Raw genomic sequence first — 22412 nt, forward strand, 5'->3', positions numbered from 1 at the left:
GGCCAGACCCTTGGGCACACAAGGATTGTGTCTTGGAGGCTAAGACCTGGAGGCGGTACCAGGCCCCACCTGCAGCGCCAAAAACAGATCAGCAAGCAGTCAATGGTGCCACCTGCCGACGAGTGTGCTATACTACATTCAGACAAGAAGGTTGGGTGGGGTGTGTGCATGTGTGTGTGTGTGCATGCGCGTGTACGTAAATATATTCTCCAACCTACCTTCATAATACAAGTATATCTCCAGTCCCTCCATCTCCACTGGGTGGTCAACTCCAGGCCACTATCCTATATAGCCTAAATTATTGCAATGTCCCTACCACCACTCCTGCCCCACACAGACTCTACTTGCAACACAAAGGTCAGATGACACCAGTCCGTTGCTCAAAACCATCCCAGAACATCGCTTATATCTGATTCTAAATAATTGTAAGAAGATATTCTGAGACCGGTTGCAGTGGCTCACGCCTGTAATCCTAGCACTTCGGGAAGCCAAGGCAGGAGGATCACTTGAAGCCAGAAGTTTGAGACCAGCCTGAGCAATATAACAAGACCCCATCTGTACACAAAAGTACAAAAATTAGCCAGGTGTGGTCATATGGGCCTGTAGTCCCAGCTACTTAGGAGGCTGAGGCAGGAGGATCACTTGAGCCCAGGAGTTCAAGGCTGCAGTGAGCTATGACTAGGCCACTGCACTCCAACATGGGCAACACGGCGAGATCCTGTCTCCGAAACAAAAAGGAAAAAAGAGAACATATTCGGAGACACTTGGGGAAATATTAACTCGGACTAGGTACTAGATGATATGAAAGAATTACACTATTCTCTCTATTTTTGTGTATATTTAGAAGTTTTCATAATAAAAACGTTAATTAAATTATATAAGCAAGAGCACACAGGCGGAGAGGACTGGGGCAGGAACAGGCCAGTGGTGCTAGAGGGGGGAGGAGGAGCAGGTGAGAGCAGGAAGGCAGCAGGGCCCACAGAGGCCGTTATGGCCCTGGTGAGGTGACCCCTGATACCCTCTTGCCATCAGGACTCAATAAAACAAGAAGCTGAATGAAGCGCATAGCACATACGTGGGGTAATACTACTGCCAAAGCAGAGTGAGGACCTCAACAAACCAGCTCCAGGCCAAACCCCGCCACACAGCTCCATCAGAGCACTGAAGCCAAGACTGCAACTTCCCCGCCGCACCAGACCCTCTCGGAGGCCCCTGCTCCAGCCTGCAGCGAGCTCCAGGACTCTGCTGGGAATGTGTGCAGAACACTTTTTATTTAAAAAGGTACTGGACTTATAATGAGGCCTGAGATAAAACCCCAGCTCAAATGTCTGCTCTAAAGCAGTTTTTACTTCCCTCCCTGAGCCTCTGGTTTCCCATCTGTAGAATGACCAGCTGGACTAAATTTGCCTTCTCATCTCAGGATTGAATTTTCCTCCAGACAACAATCGGGACAGAAAGGGACAGACAGGGACAAGGCCTGAGTGGCCCCCGGCCTCCCCAATGCCTCACCCGGCTGCTCCCCAACGTAGGCCTCAAATCTGGGTTCCCCCAAGAAGACTCACCTGGGGCTCACTATTCAGCCTGCGGGGACCTAACTGCCACAGGCCAAAGGCTAGACACCTGGGTCAGCAAGAGAACACCACCGAGAGACTCCTCAGGGGCAAGTCCTACCGTCAAACGCACAGGGACTAAATAACACTAAAACTACAGAAGTGGGGACTTTGACAACAGGGTGAGGGAATGGGGATTGGAGACGGGGAGGGGGACCCCTAGGACTCCCGCCTTATCTTTACTGTTTTAATTTTTATACATGGACAATGCATTTAATATACACTTGTGTGACTAATAACTGATTTTTTAAAAGGAAAGGAAAGGAAAAAATTCTCTCTGGGGTAGAGGAATAGATTGGAACCATCTCCAAAGAATTAATGCTACCAGTGATTGAACACATACATGCAAAGCATTCACTCAAACAGTCCTTGAGGTAAGTGGGGTACATGCTGGAATCACCCCCTTTTATAGATGAGGAAACTGAGGCTCGCAGAGGACAAGTAACTTGCTTTCATTCCTTCACTCAGAAAATATCCCGTTGGCTGCCTAACTACCACGCGCCGGCTCCTATGCTGAATTTTGCATATAAATTGGTGGACAAAGGAGCCACTGATGGCAATGCCTGAATGATGATTAAAACCAGCCCACCGTGCTCTAACCACCACACCCCACTGTCAGCTGCTTCCCTGGACCAGCGGCGTTACCTGCAGGACACCACACTGCCCACTGGAGATGCCACTAACCCAGAGGTGGGTCCTCTCTCTGCAGGGGCGTCCACATGACACTGAAGTGAAGCCAGACCCACCTCAGGTACACTCACCACCCACCTCCCCCAACCCCGTGGCCTCAGCCTGGAGAAGGGTCTCCTTACGTGGGCTTCTCAGAAGCATTGGGTGGCAATATTGTCAGCACCAGGGAGGACTTCTCGATGGCAGAACAGGAGGCCACCAGATTCAGCTGGTGGATGAACTTGACCTTCTGACACCAGTTGGGATGCAGAGCCTGGGGAAGACAGTGGCAGTGGTGAGGGACCCAACCCAAGGACAGCATTCCAGGCCTAGTCCCCAGAACGTGGGCAGGTGCTGGGGCTGGCAGGGCCGAGATCATGTAGTCTAACTCCCTTCTCCTAGGGAATCACAAAGTATTAATATTAATTACAGGGCCCCACAGTGCTAGCCTAGGCCCCATGACCAGGAGTGGTGGCCATCACTTCCACTGAAAAAGCTTAAAGGCACGTGAGCCTGCTTTCATTTGAACTCTTGTTTTATAAGGTAGAGGATGGGCAAGGTGGGACCCCTACTAATATCAGTCCCCCAATGGGGGAGAAAGGACAGACTCAAGCCTGGCCAGGCCATGGTCCTGTCACCCACAGGGAGCCCCACTGTGTAAGAGCGTGTGCTCCCGGCCCACTGCTGCCCTCCACGCGTGTCTGGATACTGTGTGCTCACGGGAGCGTGGAGTGCATGAAGAGTGTGCACTCTGCTGTGACCTGGGCAACAGAAGGATGACACACAAGAGCAACAGGTGGGCGGGCTGGGCTCTGAATTTCCCTGGGAAAATCCCCAGATTTTCCTCTCTAGGACAAGAATAGAGGAAATGGACTGGAGAGATTGGCTCGTCAAACATTCATTCAGTGCCTTCCACGTGCAAGGCCCTGAGCTAGGTTTTACACACACTATCTCCCCAAGTGTCTGTCACATGAAGGCACCGAATCCAAGGCACTGAATGAGACCTGGGATACTTAGCACGTTGGAGGGGAAGCCAAGCCCAAGATGAGATTCGCACAGAAGCTGGAAAAGGACAGCCGCTGCGTGCTTCCTCCTGAGAGGGCCACAGCACCTGACACCTCTCTGAAAGAAGCATTTAGGAGCCTTGGGCCACCCCACTCACACCGGCCCTGAGGGTTCACTCATTAGTTCATTCGTTTGTTTGTTCAACAAATGTCCTGGGAGCCCACTAAGCCCCGGGCACTGCTTTAGGCACTGAAGACAGAACAGAGAGCAGAGTCCTTGTCCCCAAGAGGCTGTCAGTCTCATGAGAGTGACAGGCTGTGAAATCAACAATGGACAATGCATAGCTGGGAGGTGGTGAACACTGCAGGGTTAGAACCAGAAGGAAGCAGAGAGGGTGCACAGGTACCTGGGGGAAGAGCCCTGCACCCTGGAGGGCAGCATGTGTCATGGCCTGAAGTGGGAAAGGGCTGTGTCACAAGGAGCCTGCGTCTCTGCAGCAGAGGGAACGAGGAGGAGAAAGGTAGGAAACAAGACCCAAAGCAAGGCAGCAGCCAGACCACCCCGTGTCTGGATGGCTGCAGTAAAGACTTGAGATTTCGTTCCAATTGTGATGAGACACTACCGGGTGGCACAACTATATTTCTAACGTATAATTCCTCTGGCTCTCAACGGAGACAGTGCTGCGGGGAGAAAGGAAGTGGGAAAACCAGCTAGAAGCCACCGCAACAATTCCAGAGAGAGGCTGTTTGCCAAGACCAGGGCTGAGCAGTGACGGTAGTGAGAGAGACGTGGCCACGCCTGGGATTCTTACACATTCTGCAGACAGAGCTCACAGGACTCAACAGCTGCCTCCACCTGTCCCCGGAGACCAAGCTCTGGGCGCTAACACTGAACCCAGGAGGTAAATCCACATTTTGCATTTATTTTTGAGTGATGCATGTGTACGGAAAATTACCATGGGAACAGGCCAAGGAGACAACTTACCTTCATTCGGTAACTTCTATGCAAGGTGGACTTCTCATTTAAGAGTTTCTGCGTGGAAACTTTGATCCAGTGCTCTGATAGGGGAAGAAACCAAGGTCTAAGTCACCAGCTTCCCCGCTTTGCCAGACAAGCAAAGCCTCAAAGGACATCTCGAGGTGGTTTACGACTCCTACGCTTCTCCAGGCTTTCCCACCTAAACACTCATCTGCACCTCGCTGTGTCCTCGTGAGTTCAGTGGGTGCCCCACCCCAGGAAGATTAACACTGCTGCCCAGAGTGCCCCCCGCCAGCTCATGGCAGGACCGGAACCAGACTTCAGGGCCTCTCAGGCCCCAGATGCTGCACTCTAAACAAGCTGCTGCTCCACTAGGAGCTCCACTTTGCTGGAGTGGAGAGTGAACTGAGACTCGGGGTTCTGCTCATTCTGAAAAGTAGTCCAGGGGGAGTTTGCCTTCTTGCCTCAAACTGCACATGTGCCTTGTCCAGACAGACAAGTTCCAGGAAGTGGAAGGTACAGGCACACATCACAAAGCACGCACCTCTAGAGCAATTACAGCGGGCCAGGTGTGGCCCTTGCTGGGCTGAGAGTCTCCTGGCCGCCGAAACCACCCAAGGCCAGCAGCTGATGAATCCCCCAGGAAGTAAGCTGGACAGGGACGGGTGGAGTCGGGGGACAAACATGGGTCCACCCTCGGAGCAGTTGCAGGAGGTAGGTCAGGAATGCAGAGCAGTCTGGGCTCAGGCTCCCTCCCAGGGATTAAGGAGGGAAAGTCAGTGGGGTGGATCTGGGGGCTCATGCCAAGCATTTTATTGCTGCAAAGGCACCAGCCCCATCTTGCAAGGGCAGGAGGAAGCTTGCAAAGGATGTCCCGGCGGGGTGGAATGCCGCGCAAGGCTGCTACAGTGGGGCTGGCTGGGCACGGGCACAGGCAGGAGGCAGCCTCGTGAAGAGCTGCGGTATAATCACGCTTACCTGCCCATCTCTCCCACTAGACTGTGAGGTCCCCGGGAGGGCAGGGAAGAAGATATATAGTCCCTGAGCACTTACTATGTGCCTAACTCTGTGCCTGGGTTTCATGTGTCTTATAGCAAAGCCATTAATTATATATGGTGGCCCCTATTTGAATAAGGGAACGGAGGCACAGAGAGGTCAAGTGACTGGTTCCAGGTCACAGAGCTGGGGTGCACACCTGGGTCTGTCCATTTCCTCCAAGTCAAAGGCCCACCCTGTATTCATGTTTGTTCCCAGCCTTCAATCAGCAGGTGGCGTGGAAGGAATCCTGCCCAATACTCCAGCTTCATCTGCCTCCCTCAATTTCCCGTCCACCACTCAGCCCAGAGACCACCACAACCTCTGTGCCAATTCCCAGGGTGGCACAGAGTGGCCAGGGCCAGACAGCTGAGTGGCTGGGGTGGGGCAAGGCAGGCACCAGAGGCCGACAAGGCAGGGACAAAGCAGGTGAGACACACTGCTGCATCCAGGACAGGATCTATTTCTGCCAACGAGGCCTGGGCAGCCCTGGAGGGCATCCTGCTTGGAAACTCTGGCTGGAAGCCCAAGGGGCAGCCCAGCATCCTAAATGGAGGAAGGGTCAGTGTCCCTGTGGCTGGGGCCCCTGGTGGCCTGGGCCTCATCTGGGTGGATGTGGAGCAGCCTGAAGACCCAACACTGTGCATCCAAGGCTCCATCCTGGACAGGATCCATTTCAGGTGAGTCTCCTAGCCAGCCCCAGGCCCTGTGGCCTCTGGGGACCTAGTGCCACTTAGCAGAGCATCTCCAAACAACTTCTTTCAGCATTTAGTCAATTTGGGAAGGAGCCCAGCAAGTGGGTAAGAGCGCAGACTCTGGGCACACAGCCTGACCTCAGACCTTCGCAACTAGGTGACTCAGCTCCTAAGCCCCTCTCGTTAATAGGCTGTAACAGCAGCCCCTTCCCCCTGACAGCGGGGAGGGATTATGGGAGGTGACGCACCCAAAGCACCCAGCACAGGGGTGCTCAGTGACGTGGGTGGTGCTTACTCACACCCACGTCAGCCAGGTGCCCGCCAGGCCCCACAGAGCCGCCTCCAGGGCAGCCTCTCCTCCCTACCCCCTGCCCACCCAAAGACAGCTCCCGAGCCAAAGAGAGCAGAAGCCTCCTCACCACCATCCAAGGAAGTCAGTGTCCTTACCCCGAGGCTCAGAGGGAGTGACTGACTTCCCCAGGGTCACACAGCTAGTACATTTTCTTTTTCCTGGGATAAGGAGGGTCCTGTAGCCCCCGGCCCTCACCTGCACAACCCCCCACCTTCAGAGAGACTGCCCCTTCTCAGCCCCTCTGGTCTCCTGCTCTCACCCCACCACCAATCTCTCCCACGGGGTGCTGAGCTCTGAGGAGCCACCTTCCCGGAGGCTCCAGAGCAGGGAGAGGGAGGAGCCCCAGGGCCAGGGCCACCTCAGCACCCACTCCCGGTCCACTGCCAGCCTCCACCCTGCCCTGAGCATCTTAGCTACCCTGTTTGGAGGCCTTGGGGAGGATGTTGGGGTTGAACAGCCCATCGGCCACGTTGTCCGAGGTGAAGATGATGACATTGCCTTTGGTGTCCCCGTAGCAGAACACACCTCTGTGATAGTCAGACCTGGGGAAGGATGGAGACAGATGAGGCTATGGAGCCCCCGCCCCTCCCCAGCCCTCCAAGGGCCTCCCTCCTCCTGGGAGTGCAGTTCCAACAAGACCTGCCGGCCTTGGCGGGGCATCTGCCGAGCTGACAGACACGGGCCCAGCAGCCCGGATCCAGACCATTGTTGAACCAGAACTCAGTATTTTTTTTTCCAACCAAAATAAATTAATCCCTAGTCCTCTAATGGCCCTTTGTCAGGTCACCCTCTCTATAGCCTGTAACGTTCCCGAGTCCTCAGCCACAGCAGGACAAGCCTCTGCCAGGGCGTGACGGCTGATTCGGGCAGGGAGGGAGAAGGAGAGGAGTGACCACAACTCCAAGGTCTGAGCGGCCGTGAGAGGTGACCCCGAGAGAGAAGCAGGCTGGGGGGAACAGGACCCAGGGGCCTCAGAACCAGCAGGGGGATCTTCTCAGGGCTGTTTCCCAGGACACTTTCTGGGGGTCCCAACCCTACCAAGTGCTGTGGCTGCCACCAAGACCCTGCCCAGCTCTCCCATGAGACTCACCAGTAGTCCATGACCAGGACACAGCTGTCCAGCTCAGTAAAGGTGAAGTCCCGGACACATTTACCATTACTGATATTAAAGAACTCTGGGGAGAGACAGAAGAGAAGGGGCACATGGAACCCAAACCCCTGCCCCGGGCCTGGGATGTCTCCCATGATGGGGAGCAGCCTCACAGCTCTCCCTGAGGCCTCTCTGGCCCCTTCCGCCCTTTCCTCAAAGCAACCAGGGGCAACTGGTCACACAGTAAACCCACCAAGCCAGGTCCCCGCTGAAATGCCCCCCTTGGCTTCCCACAGACTCTAGAATAAAATCCCAAGTGCCCAGCTGCAGCCAGCAAGGGCTATGTGGCCAGCCACTGGGGACTGCTGCACCCCCATCTCACCCGCTGTACCCCACACCCAACCCTGGCCTGCACACCAGGCTCCAGCCTTTCAGCGCCAGGGACACAGCAGGCCTGTCCCACTTCGGGACCTCTCCACTGCCATTCCCTCCACCCAGAGCACTCCTGGGACTCGTTCAAGACCCAGCTCAAATGTCACCTCCTCAGAATGGCCTACACAAGGACCCCACTGTTGTTTTCCTCCTCAAGTCCTTATTGATTTCCTTCCTGGCACTTCTCTCGGCCTCTGACCACTTCTTTGTTCTGTTTGGCATTTAGGGTCTGTCTCTCTTTCTCGAATGTGGGCTCCAGGAGGGCAGAAAGCCTGTCTGTGTGGCACCCTGCAGTATCCTCAGTGCCTGGCACAGCACCGAGGGCTCTGCGGAGATTCACTGAGTGACTGTGGGTGTGACAAGCAAATGCTGACCCTGGGCACTGTGGGCAGCTGGAAGCCTCGTCCCCTCTGGCCCTGGGCTAGCCCATTTGTGCTCTCTGAGCTTCCCTCCAGGTGCTAGGAGCAGACAGAAGCAGAGAACCCACGCCAGGGCCCTGGCCGATCACTCACCCGCCTCCTTATCAGGGCAGGGCTCAGGCCAGACCGGTCACCCCCACTGCTAGAAGCCCCAGACCAGGCAGGGACCTGCTGGATTATGCACAGGTGCATTGTGAGGAAGGGCTCACAAAGAAGACTTCCTGCAGCCTCAGCCCCTTCCCCCACTCTGTCCTGCACTAGCCCCTGCCAGGCTAATCTTTTGAAAACTACTTTCATCCTGTTCAAAAGCCTTCAATGATGCCCTTGTGCCTGGCTGCCTCACAGCTGAACTCTGCTCAAAAGTTTGGCTCCTTTCAACCCATCCAGCCCCAGTCCCAGCCTCTGTCTGACGAGCAGCAGCCTCACCGCTGCGCTGTCGTCCTGGCCTGAGCGGCCGGCTAGGGCCCCCTCTGCTTTGTGCATGGCCAGCCACTGAGAAGGGTGGGGCACAAGAGGAGGGCTGGCTGGGCTGGGGCCACAAAAGCCGAGGGTCACACAGGTGCCACTTCCACCCCTGCTTCTGTCCTTGACTGAGTGACTCCAAGCAGGTGACAGCTGCTCCATCAGTACAGCAGTGATGAAATGGGGTTCTAATGCCAAACTCCTGGTGCTGTCTGAGGATGGCGAGAGATCACCGACAGCACCTGGTCTTCAGGGAATGGACACTACAACTGAAGCCCCGTATGGGCCACAGAGATATTGCTCCAGCTGGCGCTGATGACAGACCACTTTCTGCATCACAATTCACCCTCACAATGATGTTAATAGGGACTGAGCACCCACCATGTGCCTGGTGCTATGACAGGAGCATCACACACCTAACCACTAAGCCCCACTCACCCTGGAGACATGTATTGTTAGCCCCATTTTACCTCTGGGTGAACTGAGGCACCAGGAGGTAAAGTCATTCCCCAAAGTTCTACATCTACAGAGTGGTGAGACCAGGGTCTGAACCCAGGTCCTTAATGATTCCAAAGTTCCTGCTTGTTCCAGAACAGCTGCTCTCTCCTTTCCCACTTAGCCTTGTGTCCTTAGTTTCACTTATCCGTTTCCTCTCCCTGCCCACCTCACAAGTCTGCTCAGCCAGACGCTTCATCCACTCGCTCATCCATCCACCCCCCCATGCAACAGTCATCGAGCATCTAGGAGGGGCCAGGCACTGAGATACAGAGTTGAGCAAAACAGATGCATGGAGCTGCCTGGCCTCGTGGAGATTCCAGTCTGGAGTAGACAGACACTAAATTAAGAATCACACTAATAAATGATTACACTGAAAGGGGGACTTTGAAGGGAAGAGGAACAAGCTCACGAGGGTCTTTTTAACAAAGGAACCTGATTTGGACAAGGTGGTCATGGAAGGCTTCCTGGAGGAAGTGACATCTGAGATGAGAGCCAAAGAAAGAGCAGAACCTGCAGGAGTGGGGAGAGGTGCAGGCTGGATGGCAGAGCACACGAAAGAGGCCACAGAGTCCATCAGAGGAGGTAAGAGAAGGCCACAGTGGCCTTGGTGCCACAGGGAGAGGGGCAGGTGAGGAGGAGACCGCTGGGGGAAGAAGACGTCAGACCTTTTAGGGCCTCGTAGACCACGCTGAGGGTCCCATCTCAACCTAAGAGCAGTGGGGGTGAGTTGAAGGCTTTTTGCAAAGAGACATTTTAAAAGTGCACCCTGGCTCTGGGGGCTGGAGGAGAAGTGTGGCAAGCAGGAGGGGGCTTCAGTGCTATTTAAGTGAGAGATGAAGGTGGACGAGGAGTGGCAAGAGATGGCAGGTAGAATCAGGACTGGAGATAAACTGGTTACTTGGATCTGTTCAACATCCATGTATTCATTCGAGCATTTACTGAGCGCCGCTGCCTGCTTGGCATCGGCACACAAAGTGGGAGTCGCGAAGTCAACAGCATGAGTGACTAGCCCTCCCCGTACCTCTGTGGCACCCAGCACTCAGCAGGCCCTCACTAACCACACTCTGATTATTAAGGCCTCACCACCGGGCAACATTCTAATCCATCTTCACAGTTGCTCGGCCAACAGACCTCACCCAAGTGCAAATGCATGGTTCCCAGTGGCCAAGAGCTGGCCTGGGGAGCCCCAGGGGACTCACCTATCTTCTGTTCAGTAGTTGCAACTGCAACGAGGTTCACGTGGTGCAGACACACCATGTCAGTGACCCACATCTGCTGGCTGTGGAGCTGCTGGTTAAGCTGGCCAGAGGAAGAGCAGAAACGGGCTGGGGAAGCTCACCCAGGAAGCACAGCCTCCCCGCACACCCTCTGCTGCCACATGAGGCCCTGGAGCCAGGCACAGACTTGGCATGGAGCCCAGTGCTACCCTGACTACTAATGATAGGGGCCTTGGAAAAACTCCCTGAGTCTCAGTTTCCACATCTGTAAAATGGGCTTAAAGAACACGCACCTTCACGACCCCTTTTAGAGCAGTTTCACTGTTCTGTCAAAGTCCTGAATGTACATAGCTTTTGATTGAGGACGCTGTTTCCGAGACATATGTATGGGTGTGTTTGCACGTACTCAAGAGCACTGCAGCACTGCTGTGACAGCAACAGGCCAGGGACCACCTGGAAAGCACTGCTCATATCAACCCACAGCATGGGACATCACCCAGACACTAAGAACAGGGAGCTGTGCACATGCCCATAAAGAAGGGTTGCCAAGATATATTATTAATATCAAACGAGAAAGCAAGGTGGAAAGCAGCATTATAACGTGCTACCCCTTGTATATTTAACAAGAAAAGAGGAGGGTACGAGAAGAGGCTAGCCATGGAAGAACACTCCAAAACTGGTCACAGAAGTTGCCTCCAGGGAGAAAAACTAGGGTCTTGGGGAAGGGAGACTGACTTTCTATCATCTGCCCTAACCCTAACGCCCCCAATACGTCTGAACCTTGTTTACCATCTGCAGGTGCCACCTGTCAACGTGGCTTACTCATGAGCAATCGTTCTGCAAGGTTGCCAGGAACAAATGTAATAACGAATGCTAGCACGCCGAGGGTGCTGCCCAGCACCCAGCAGCTCAGCACCAGTGCCCTTCCACATTCTGGTGCCAGGCTCACGTAACACGTGGGCAGACGGAATTGGGGTTAGCACCCCAGGTGGGGGAAGCCACAGCAAAGCCATTTCAGCAGAAATGAGCTGCTATGTCCCGGGGCAGGCCAGCTCGACAGGCTTGGGATTGGAGAGAAAGGGGAGAGGAGTTAGGTGTGGTCAACTGAGGAATCTGCTGTTTACTCCCTGAATACCCAAAGGTTCTGAACTGAAGAAAGCAGAAAGTATGATCTGGAAGGGGTTGGGGGGTGTTTTAAAGCAATTCCTCTAGATGGACATTCAGAAGGAACGGTGAAGGCAGGAGGCAGGGAGCAGACTGTTTCATCTGAACTCAGACAGCACCAAGAGCAGAGAGGCCTGTGCTCCCCCAGGTACCTCAGGCAGTGAGGACACAGACCCCCTGAGGCCCTCTCCCACGCCCAGGCTGGGGTCTAACCCATACATTCGTAGCTGGGTAACTCCCACCACCCACACTGTTCAGATGAGAAACTGAGTGCCCCAGGGAGCTTCAGTGACTTCCCAAGGTCGCACCACTCGTGACTAAGGCCCAGGCCCCACCTCAAACTCCAGGCCTTTCCCTCTGCGTGACAGTGGGCACATGGTTAGTGTTCACAGAACGTCCTTGGAGGCCCAGTCTTGCCAAAATCTACCTGCCAAAGCAGCCCCTCCAGGAAGAATCCCAGGTCTGCTGGGCCTTCCCAGGGAGCCTTCCTCTGTCCTCTCTAGTCCTCCCAGGCTATGGCTTTTGAGGGGCACTGAGGTGACCAAGGAGCAGCCACAACCAGGAGCTCAGGCTGCAATGTGCCCTCCATCAATACACACACAGAAAAGGAGGACGGACGGTGCCAGAAGCCACAGCCTCAGGAAGGCAGACATGACTCCCCCTGGGTGCACCCAGGAGAGCTCCACAGACCCCAATTCCGTCCCGGCCCCTCTTCCCCCAAGGCATGGCCCCTGATGCAACTGTGACACTCTGCAGTTATACAGGCTTAGAAAACCCTTCATGCTGCAGGCAGCATTCTCAAAAAGCCTTTCTGTAGAGCCCTGGAGAGCAGTGCTTTCCTCGTTTGCTGGAGGATTCTGGACTGGACTGGCAACACCAAGTACACGGTGGGTATTCCTGAGTGTCTTGTCACTTACTACTCTTGGTCAGCTGAGGGCACAAAGACAATGATGATGTCGGCTGATAGGAACCAGGTGCTTTCTGGGTGCCTTGCTCTGCACACAGTATTCTGTCATGGGGTACTATTACTAGCCCTGTTTGACAGATGAGGAAACTGAGGCATAGAGAGCTACACAGTACCTTGTCCAGGGTCACAGAGCTGGCAGGTGCTACAGTCAGGTTCTAACCCTGGGGTCAGACTGCAGAGCCCACGCTCACAGCCACGGGGATTTCCTGCCTGACCCAGGCAAAGGGTTTAAATAAGTAGGACTTGGGGACAGCGTGGGTGTGACTGACTTCTAGCACATGAGCCTTGCTGGATGATGCTGCCATTCACTGAGATGGGGACACAGAGAAGTAAGCCTGGTGAGCTAGGAGAGCTAGGGCGACATGCTGTTTGGACAAACTGGGTCTGAGGTGTCGGTGGACATCCACGTGGAAGGGGCACCCAGGCGGGGTCTCGCTTCACAGAAATGTGAGGCTCCCACGTGAAGCCAGCATCCGACCCAGGTGCTGTGACCGCAAGGCCAGGATGCTTAGACCACGAATCCCAAGAACAAGCCCACTCCGGGTCCGGGCCACCTTTCCTGTCGGGGTGCCAAGGCAGAGGCTCTCCAACACCCCCACATGTACAGGCCCCACTCACCCAAAAGGACTTGATCAGCAAGAAGGACTCAGACCAGAACTGCAGGATCCCGTCTTTGGTGACAGTCAGGAAACACCCCATCTTCTTGAGCCAGTGGATTAAAAACTCCACTTTTACAATCTCACAGCCATGATTCCTGTGCAAGGTGAAGAGAGAAGTGTCCAGGCAAACACAACTCAGGAAGCAGGAACACCTGCACGAGAACGCATAGCCACAGAGGAAGACACGCAGAAACAAGCACAAGGAGCGTGGCTCACACGCAGGCATGTGCACATGCACGCAGGAAACCACCACTGGCGACAGGAGATGTCGGGCTCTGCCCCCTCCTCCAAGCAGATCTCTCCTGGATCAGGGACTGTGGCCAAAAGAGAAAGAGCCCCATGTGTGATGCTGGTATGAGGTGGGCTCCAAAAGCAGCAAGCTGACCTTGAGAAATGGCCAGTTAGCCAGCCCCCTCCCCGTGCGACAGGACAGAGAAGACAGAGAACAGATGGGACAGGGTCTTCTGCAATGCTTGTTTCATGGGAAAAACAATAGCCCAGAGAGGGCAAGCAGAGTGGGGCTTATAATGGAAAACTGAAAACTAACCCTTTCTAGCAACAGCTCTACTGCTCCAGGGTGGAGTGGGGAACAGAGTTCAAGAATGAGATAACAGTGGACAAGGGGACAGGGAGGCACTAGGGGCCCCAGTGTCCAACTCTTCACAGCAAACAGCTCCTGGGGCAGGCCTGGCCTCGCAGGATGCCCCCCTCCCACCTTCCCAGCAAGCCTCAGTATTCCCTTCCAGTGGCTGCCTTCCTGCCCAAAGTGGGCTCTCTGTTAAGGGCCACGGCACACACTCTCCCACTTAGGCTGCCCAATTTGGGGGGCCCGGCAGGGCAGGTGTTGTTGCTTGGCCTTACAGGGACCCAAGGGATAGCCACTTGCTTGGAGCTATGTCCTAGTTACCAGCAGGGCTGAAACTGGAACCCAGCTGCCTCGACCCCTCCTCCAGAGCCCTTTCCAAATGTCTCCGTGGGCATGGTCTGACCTGACCCGGGGCTTCAAGAAAAGCCACGTCATTGTGAAACGCGACTGCCATTGCTACCTCTGCAGAGGACAGAGGGAAGCACATATCTGGACACGGTTCTCCTCTCTCTCCTGCCCTCGGGCCACAGCCCTGTGGGGATCGTGATGAATATTCCCAGTGGCCTCTAGTCATCATGCCCCATGCCACCACCTCTGTCAGGGGCAAATGCCGCGCGGAACGGGCACAACAGGTGAGAGCTACGGAAGGGAAGCCAGCCTTGGGGAAAGGCCATCGCGGAGAGGTCTGGGCTTCCTCATCTGCACGACGCCGGCACTGCCACCTCCCACCACGGCAGGATCCGATGAGATGGTGCGTTTGGCACGCCCGGCCCAGGCTCAGTCAAGGTGAGCCAACTTTTAAAAGTTACCCTTTCATGAAGATAATTCTACATGATTTGGTTATTTTCTCCACCAAGCTGGAAATGCTCTCTGGGTTTATAAATTGAGCAAACAAATAAGAGAAAATTGGGGCAAGCTACAGGCCTTGCTAAGTTTCTCCCAGTTTATTAACTCAGCTCATACCCCCTTTGTCCCATCCTATTTCTCCACGCCTTTCCACTCTTTATCAAACCCAGCGCAAAAACAAAGGGTTTAAATGCTTCTTGAGGTCTTCATTTCCTCATGAAGGCTCCATGTCACATAAAACTTACATTAAATAAGTCGTATGCTCTTCCTTTGTGAATCTGTCTTCTCCTACAGGGGCCCCCGCCAATGAACCTACGATGGCTAAAAGGAAAAGATGTTTTCCCTCGCCCTGAGAGCCCAGGTCCAGCGGGCACAGAGGGTGGCAGAGGCGCAGGGAGGAGTGAGCACACGTGGGCAGGCAGACGTCGAGGCACAGACGGAACCACCAAGCTCCAGGAGTCGCAGAGGCACCTGCTCCCGAGGGCCAGCCCTGCTGAAGCCTCCACGGCCTGGCTGGGGGCTCGAAGAGCAATTTCCTTCCTGTCACCTCTGGGGAAAGCCCCACGCGAGCTTATGCCAGCCATCTGTGGCCCCGTGGATAAGACTGGCAGCCTGGCCATCGGAGGGTGCTAGAGAAGCCATGCAGTACACTGCAGAGACAGGGCGATGAGAGTGGGACAGAGCAGCCCCACCACTTTCTACCTCTTGGCCTGGGGCAAGACACTTGAGCTCTCCGAACCTCGGTTTCCTCATCTATGAAATGGGGACAAATCACCTACCCTAGCCCCTCACAAACACCTACAGGGTTGTGAGGCTGAAATGAGCCAAAGGACATCTAGCAGCAGGCCTGACGCCAGCCCGTGGGTCAGCACCAAAGAGTGGCTCGTGGGGGCTTAGGGAAGGGTCTCACTGCAGGGCAGCACCAGCACTTGTCCAATCACCACCCTCTGCCGTCCCGCCAGGTCCAGGGCAGAGGCTCCTTACAGGGGGATGATCGTCATGGGAAGGAAGAAGTGCAGGCGGTACTGGTTCTTCCTCATCTCCTCTTTTCCCTGGAACTCACGCATCATGTAATCCATATACTTTTCCTGCCTCGGAAAGAAAACGCAAGGGAGGAAGGGTGTTGGCAAAACAGTTTCAGCATCTGCTTTGGGAGCCCAAGCCTGGCTTCCGGAGTCCTTCCCCATCTCCCCCAGCCCCTTCCAAGGAGCTCTGGAGGCTCCTTCCTGAGCATTGGCCAAGGGACTGAGCAAGCAACCAGCCTGTTCTGGAACCTTGAATGTGTGAAGGGCCTATGTGCAAGCCCCTGTGAAAACGGCACAGGAGCCCCTTCCTCCTGAGCTCGTCAGTGACGCTAAATACCCCTTCCGGCATCTCAGGTGAGGCTCTTTATCCACCTCCACTTTATGCATAATAGGATTGAGGCCCAGATAAGTAAGTAGGAGCTGCCCAAGCTCATGTATCAAGTTAACAGTAGGCGAGGACCCAAAACCAGGGCCACCAGGGCAACTCTAAACAACACGGACCAGCTCCTTGCAACGATGGCCAAGGCCAAAACAAGACACAGTGTGAAGCTATAACAAGAAATAGGGAGTTATTAAGAAGGATCACTGTGTAAAGGGCAGACAATGCAGGAAATGTTAAGAGAAATAAAAGCAAAAAATTTAAAAAATAAACCCCAGAATGTATACCTAAGTCAAGGGGCAATTAACATATGAATTCTTGAGGCAGGCTCCCAGGGCTTGAACACTGGCTCTACTGCTAACTAGCTCTGCAGCCCTGGGCAAAGTTTCCTAACTTCTCTGTGCCTCAGTTCCCCAACCTGTCAAATGGAGGTAAACAATAGCACGTACCCCACAGGACTCCTGTGAGGTTTTAGTAAAAATAATACATAAAGTATTAGCACAGTGCCTGGTGTAAATGCTATTAATATTTATTGTCATCTTAATACATCAGTATATCAGCCTATGTTGTACTTTTCTGTATGCTTAAATGCTATATGCTTATATGCTCATTGCAGAACATTTAGAATCAGCAAAAAACAAAAGCATTATTATAACGATGCTGTAAAACCCTGGTGTTTTTGGATTTAACAGCCACAGGTTTGCCTGTTCCTGGGTGAACATAAAGGACCATGAGAGGGTTGTGACACCAGCGTGAGTCCAGAGCTGGGCAGGAGGTTGGAGGGTGGGAGAGCCACGGGGCAGGTGGGGAGGCCCTTGCTGCCCGCCGCTGCACATTCCACAGGTCTCATGCAGGGCCCAGTGACATGTATCACAAACTCTCCCGTACCCCAGGAGAGGAATGAGCTGCAATGAGCCCAGCTCACAGAAGTCTCAGGAGCGACCTCTCCAAGACACCCCAGCTGGTGCCAGCATCCACAGGGAGGCTTTCAGATGTGTTGCCCTCCCGTCTTCAACCCTGCATTTGCTCCACTGATGGGTCAAGGACTGTACCTTCCAGCCTCCCTCAAGCTACCTGAGGCAGCCGGGGCACCCTCCTCACCCAGGTGACGAAGCCATTACAGTCCGAGTCCACCTTCAAAAACAGTGCCTCCAGCATCTCATCTGACACACCACTCAGAACCTTCTTCGTGGCCTTGATGAAAGCTTCCATGTCCAGGGCTTCAAAGAGAGAAGTGAGAACAGCATCCCTTCAATCACAAGACACTCAGCCTGTCACCGGCCACGGTGTTCTCAGGTGTCTGGGTGCTGCGAGAACATGCGAGGACCACGTTCACCAGGTGCTTTGCTGCCTGCCCCGCAATCATGAGCTGCCCACCACAGGGGAGAAGACGACAGGAGACAGCTTAGCCAGAGACAGGGAGCCTTAGGAGGCTGCCTTGTCCCCAGCCCCTCGGACACTGCATCTCTCTTGCCCCCGTCCCCCTTCCTCAAGTCTCAGCACCCACCTCATCCACCCTAGCCTAGGCCCAGTTCCTGAAGCTTCTGTCCTCAGTTACCTTTTGCATCTTATCTGTTCAACAATCAATCGCCCCACAAACACTGACTGAACTCCTACCCATGGGGAGCACTGTGCTGGCCCCCCGGCAGTGTACAGGGCAGCTACTAAAAAGACCAACTCCTATTTCTGGACATTTGAGAGAGACTAGCCATTGAGACAAAGAAAACTCTCCCAAGAAAAGGAGAAGCAAAATGGTATATAATGGCAACAAACATTAATAAATTCAAACAGAGAGAGGTAAAGTGCATCTTTTAAAAGTGATTATCCGGCCAGGCACAGTGGCTCATGCCTGTAGTACCGGCCAAAGTTAGTCCTGCCAGGGTCCCCCTAGACAGTGGTGGCTGCAAACAGCCACACTGAAGAACTCCAACTAGGAACCACCTTATCTTTAGGTAAGACACAGATCGTCCCTCCTAGCTCATGTTGCACATTCATATGAGAATTTGTTAGCCTTTCTTGCCTATATCACAGTGTGGCTATAAACTCAAACACAATTAATGGGGCAAGTAAGTGGGCCCTCAGTGCTCATAGTCTAGTGGATATAAAGAAAGATGCCTTTAAGTATTCCTGTTATTTGACTTTTGGGAGTATCATCCCAAGGAAGAAAAAAAATCAAGCACTAAAGAGAAAAAAAGTGCGACGTACAAATGATAATATCACATTATTTAAACTCAATAAAACTGAAATGTCCAAAAATAGAGGAATAGCTTAGTACACCAGGGGAACACCAGCACCCATTAGTAAGGACTGGACGATTATATAGCAATATGGAAAAGTCCTTAAGATATTAACATTAAGTGAAAAAGAATGGTCTGAAATTACATCTATAGTACAATTACAGACATTTGAAAACACACATGGCCATCCGTGGTGGAGAAACTTAAGGAGATCCCCATAACATCCACCTCCTGGTGTCCACATCCTCCTGTGATCCCCTTCCCTTGAGCATGGCGGTACCTGTAACCAATAGAATATGGCCCAGGTGGCAGGTTGTATGGACTACGTGCATATGATTACATGATGGTGTTATGTAAGATTGCAACACCCATCTTGCTGGAGTTTCTCTCTCCTTTGCTGGCTTGAGCTTTGCAAGCAGCCATGTTGGTGAATCCCACAGGGCCAGGAACTGTGGGAGGCATCTAGGATCTGAGGGCGGCCTCCCACCAATGCCAGGAAGACAAAGAAGCCCTCAGTCCAACAGCTGCAAGGACCTGAATTCCGCCAACAACCTGAGTGAGCTTGGAAATGAGTCCTTCCCCAGTCAAGCCCCAGCTGACCCTGTAGCCCCAGGTGACACCACAGCCCCAGCTGACAATTTGATTACAGCCGTGTGAGATCTTAAGCAGAGGAGCCGGCTAAGCCATGCACAGACTCCTAACTCCCCAGAACTGTGAGATAATAAATGTGTGTGGGTTTAAGCCACTAAGGTCGTGCGAATATTATTACACAGCAATAGACAATAAACCATACATATGAAACTGTTTGGAAGAAAATATACCAAAATGCTAACAGTGGTTGCGTTTGGATGTTTGGACTAGGGGTATTTTTTTTTTTTAATTTTCTAGACCCCAGATAGCCTCCAATATGTTTATAATACATAATGATTAAGTTTTAAAGAAGATACTGGATACAAAAATGCTTGTCAGGTTTGAAGGCTCCACACACCCCAGGTACTGGGTCCCACCCTGTGTAAAGTAGCAGAGATGGGACCTACAGGGCAGCTTTACCTCCAGTCGAGTCAACGTCCTCCTCAAACATTTTCTCTATATCGGACAGGTACAGCTCAGCAAACAGCCGAGACCCGTGATGGATGTCAGACCCCTGGCTAAGGGTGATGGACGATGTCTGCGAGCCAAGAGGCTCCTTGTTCTGGAATCCACCTGGGGCGGGTGGCTGGAACGAATATGACAAGAACCAGGGACTGAGAGGGTTAATTTCCTGAGCCTTTTTTGGCACATCTTATTTAAAGAGAGACTCTTTGGGGAAGAACAGGGTGAGGAACATTATGATGCTATTAACTGATGGAAGCTATTAAGTCCTCACCACTGTTAGACCAAGGAAAATCAACAAAGATCTAGGCTGCTTCTCTCAACTCTGGGGAGTTAACTGTTGTTCCCCTTTTACAGATGCCATGACTGAGGCTCAACGAGGTTAGAGGACACAGCCAAGGTCCTGCCTTACACATAATGCAACTTTAATTTATTAGGTGCTTCAGTTCTGCAACTGTATCATTTCAAATTTTTTCAGTGGTCAGAATCCAAGACCCTGAGGAACACAGCTCCATCTTCCCCATCTTCCCTAGACAATTCAATCTGGCTGCAACCAGCCCAGATGTCCCACCTGGGTCAGATCAGCCCGTGTGTCCCATGCCTGGCCTCTGTCCCAACACACACCAATGCTCATGCTGACCCCCCCCAACCAGGGCCTCCCTCACCTCCTCCAATTCATCCTTCCCAGACTCCCAAAAAGCCTTCCCCACCCTTCCAGCCCTCACCAATGCTTCTCCTCCTCAGCCCATGCATCTGACTCATTTGAACACTTAGCACGGTGCTTTAGGTCACTAAAGGCTCAGGTCATCGAAGGCTGCTTCCCCCTAGTGTGCACAGCTGATGACCACTGAGTAGCAACCAGGCAGTGCTGCTCCTGAGACACGTTGCTTTGGGCCTCGAGCAATCAGTAAGACTTTAGTTCAAAGCCAAAAGACAAGGGATTGAATTGCCCACTCTCCCCACCCCAGCCCCACCTAAAGAGCAAACATGCTCATCTTCCTGTGAACTTTCATTCGATCACTTGTGGTCTGTACACATTTGTTGAGTGTCAGGCACTGTGAATACAGCAGTGATCACAGTGATGGTCTCTGCCTCCATGGAAACCAACAGAGAAGTGAGGCCCTAAATTAGAAATCTCTGTACCACATTGTCTTCCCTGTTCCTCCTGTGCACATTTTCTGTCCTCCCAGCTGATTTTTACTGGGATCCATTTCCCACCTAGAGACCTTCCTCTCCCACACCCCTGACCACCCTGAACTCTGGTCCTTTGCTGGGACAAGCACAATGGCCTGCCCTAACTGAGACCAGAGTTTGGCCTTCCCCTCCAATCCGCCTCCCAACACTGCCACCAGTCGTCTTTCCAGGAGGCAAACCTGATCAATGACCTTATCCTGGCTCTGACACTCCGCAGCCGTGCCCTCGATCCCCAACTCCTGAGTGCGATGTTCAGAGCCCTCATAACCAGCTCTCACCCACCTTTCTACTTTCAACGGCTATACCATGTTCCAGGAACACCAACTGCTCCCCACCATCCCCAAACCCAGCGAGTGTTCCACATTTGCTCACCTTGTCCCCTATACACAACACAACACAGCCCATCTCCCCCAGAAGGGAACTCCCACCCACTCTTCAGAGCCTGGCTCAAATGGTGCCTCCCCAACGGAAAGTTAAGCTTTTCTATAACTTTCACATGGGCGGCATCACTGCCACCTCCATGTTCCCAGGCTTTGTTCCTATCTTTCCCTCGTGGCATGGTCCTTGTGCACATCTGCCCCTTACACATGAAGAGCAAGGCGTGAGGGGAAGCCCATGGCTGCAGTGTCCCAGAGCTCTGGGTTGGAATTCTGCCTGGCTCCCTCGCTTACAAGCTATTTTACTGTGGGTCTATCACATCACCTCTCTGAGTCACAGGGTTCTTCACCGTACCTTTCGCATAGAGATCCACAGTACCCACCGTGCAGGCTTGCGGTTGAGACCTAAGTGACACCTGAATACACGTGAAGCCCCAGCAAACTATAGTTACACAGTAAGTGACAGCTCTTGTTATTACTCTCATCTTGTAGTGAGCTCTTCGAAGGCAACGGCATATTTATCTTAATTTAATCTTGTTTATATTCATTATCTCTATATTCCTCAGCCCCGAGAACATAAGAAATACTCAATATTGGCTTGATAATACATGCAACCCATCCCACCACTAACACAATTTTGCTGGACAAAACTAAGTGTAGTCCGTGTATAGACTGCAAATTGGTAGCCTCAGGTGTGTGGCCTCTGGCCCGGTAGGTATCTGAGTTTGCAAACCCCACTGCAGAGACCACTGCACTTTTTTTTTTTTTTGTGACAGGGTCTCGCTCTGTTCCCAAGTTGGAGTGAAGTGGTGCTACCATAGCTCACTGCAACCTCAAACTCCTGGGCTCAAGTGATCTTCCAGCCTCAGCCTCCTGAGTAGCTGGGACTACAGGCTCACAGGACCACACTCGGCTAATTTTTGTACTTTTTGTAGAGACAGAGTCTCTTGATGCTGCTCAAACTGGTCTTGAACTCCTGGCCTCAAGTGATCCTCCCACCTCAGTCTCCCAAAGTGCTGAGATTACAGGCGTGAGCTACCGTGCCTGGCCAAGACCACTGCACTTCTACGCTGATGAGTGATGTTTTCGGTGGCTCTGGGATGCCCCCTCCCTTTATTAACTCTGATGGTTTTCTTACCTTTTGAAGTTGAGGGCTCTCCATTAAGTCCTCAGAAGACATTAGACTTGACCTAGAATAGGGAATCATAGTTGCTTTAATGCCAGTCTTTGTAAGGACCGTGTGGGAGGCTGATTTAGCCAGGTCACAGAACAGTGGAAAAGAAGTCAGGGTCAAGGGAAAGGATGGCTGCCCTGGCCCACAGCCCCACCCAGCAAGCATCTCATGAGCATCCCTTTCCCCGGAGAGACTTCTCCAGCAGGCAGCTTTTTCCAAGCTTGCACCTGAGCCTTCCTTCCCCTGATGG

The 22412-nt window shown here is 53.1% G+C and overlaps 1 protein-coding gene across 1 annotated transcript in view; it reads right to left on the minus strand.

Moving 5' to 3' along the window:
• EFCAB8 (EF-hand calcium binding domain 8) overlaps positions 1–21473 on the minus strand; it is a 50694-nt gene extending 29221 nt beyond the window's left edge. The window contains exons 1-12 of the mRNA XM_045528427.1: positions 21344–21473; positions 20894–20991; positions 20791–20850; positions 19376–19592; positions 17190–17308; positions 15669–15772; positions 13212–13347; positions 10445–10544; positions 7435–7519; positions 6762–6886; positions 4269–4342; positions 2423–2553 (exon numbers count right to left, since the gene is read on the minus strand). Of these exons, the coding sequence (XP_045384383.1) occupies positions 2423–2553; positions 4269–4342; positions 6762–6886; positions 7435–7519; positions 10445–10544; positions 13212–13347; positions 15669–15772; positions 17190–17308; positions 19376–19592; positions 20791–20850; positions 20894–20991; positions 21344–21473 (1379 nt within the window). The remainder of the gene's footprint in view (positions 1–2422; positions 2554–4268; positions 4343–6761; positions 6887–7434; positions 7520–10444; positions 10545–13211; positions 13348–15668; positions 15773–17189; positions 17309–19375; positions 19593–20790; positions 20851–20893; positions 20992–21343) is intronic.
• Positions 21474–22412: the final 939 nt, after the last annotated feature.

This window comes from Lemur catta, chromosome 17 (assembly GCF_020740605.2).
Source record: "Lemur catta isolate mLemCat1 chromosome 17, mLemCat1.pri, whole genome shotgun sequence".
In the NCBI taxonomy this organism is placed as follows: domain Eukaryota; kingdom Metazoa; phylum Chordata; class Mammalia; order Primates; family Lemuridae; genus Lemur; species Lemur catta.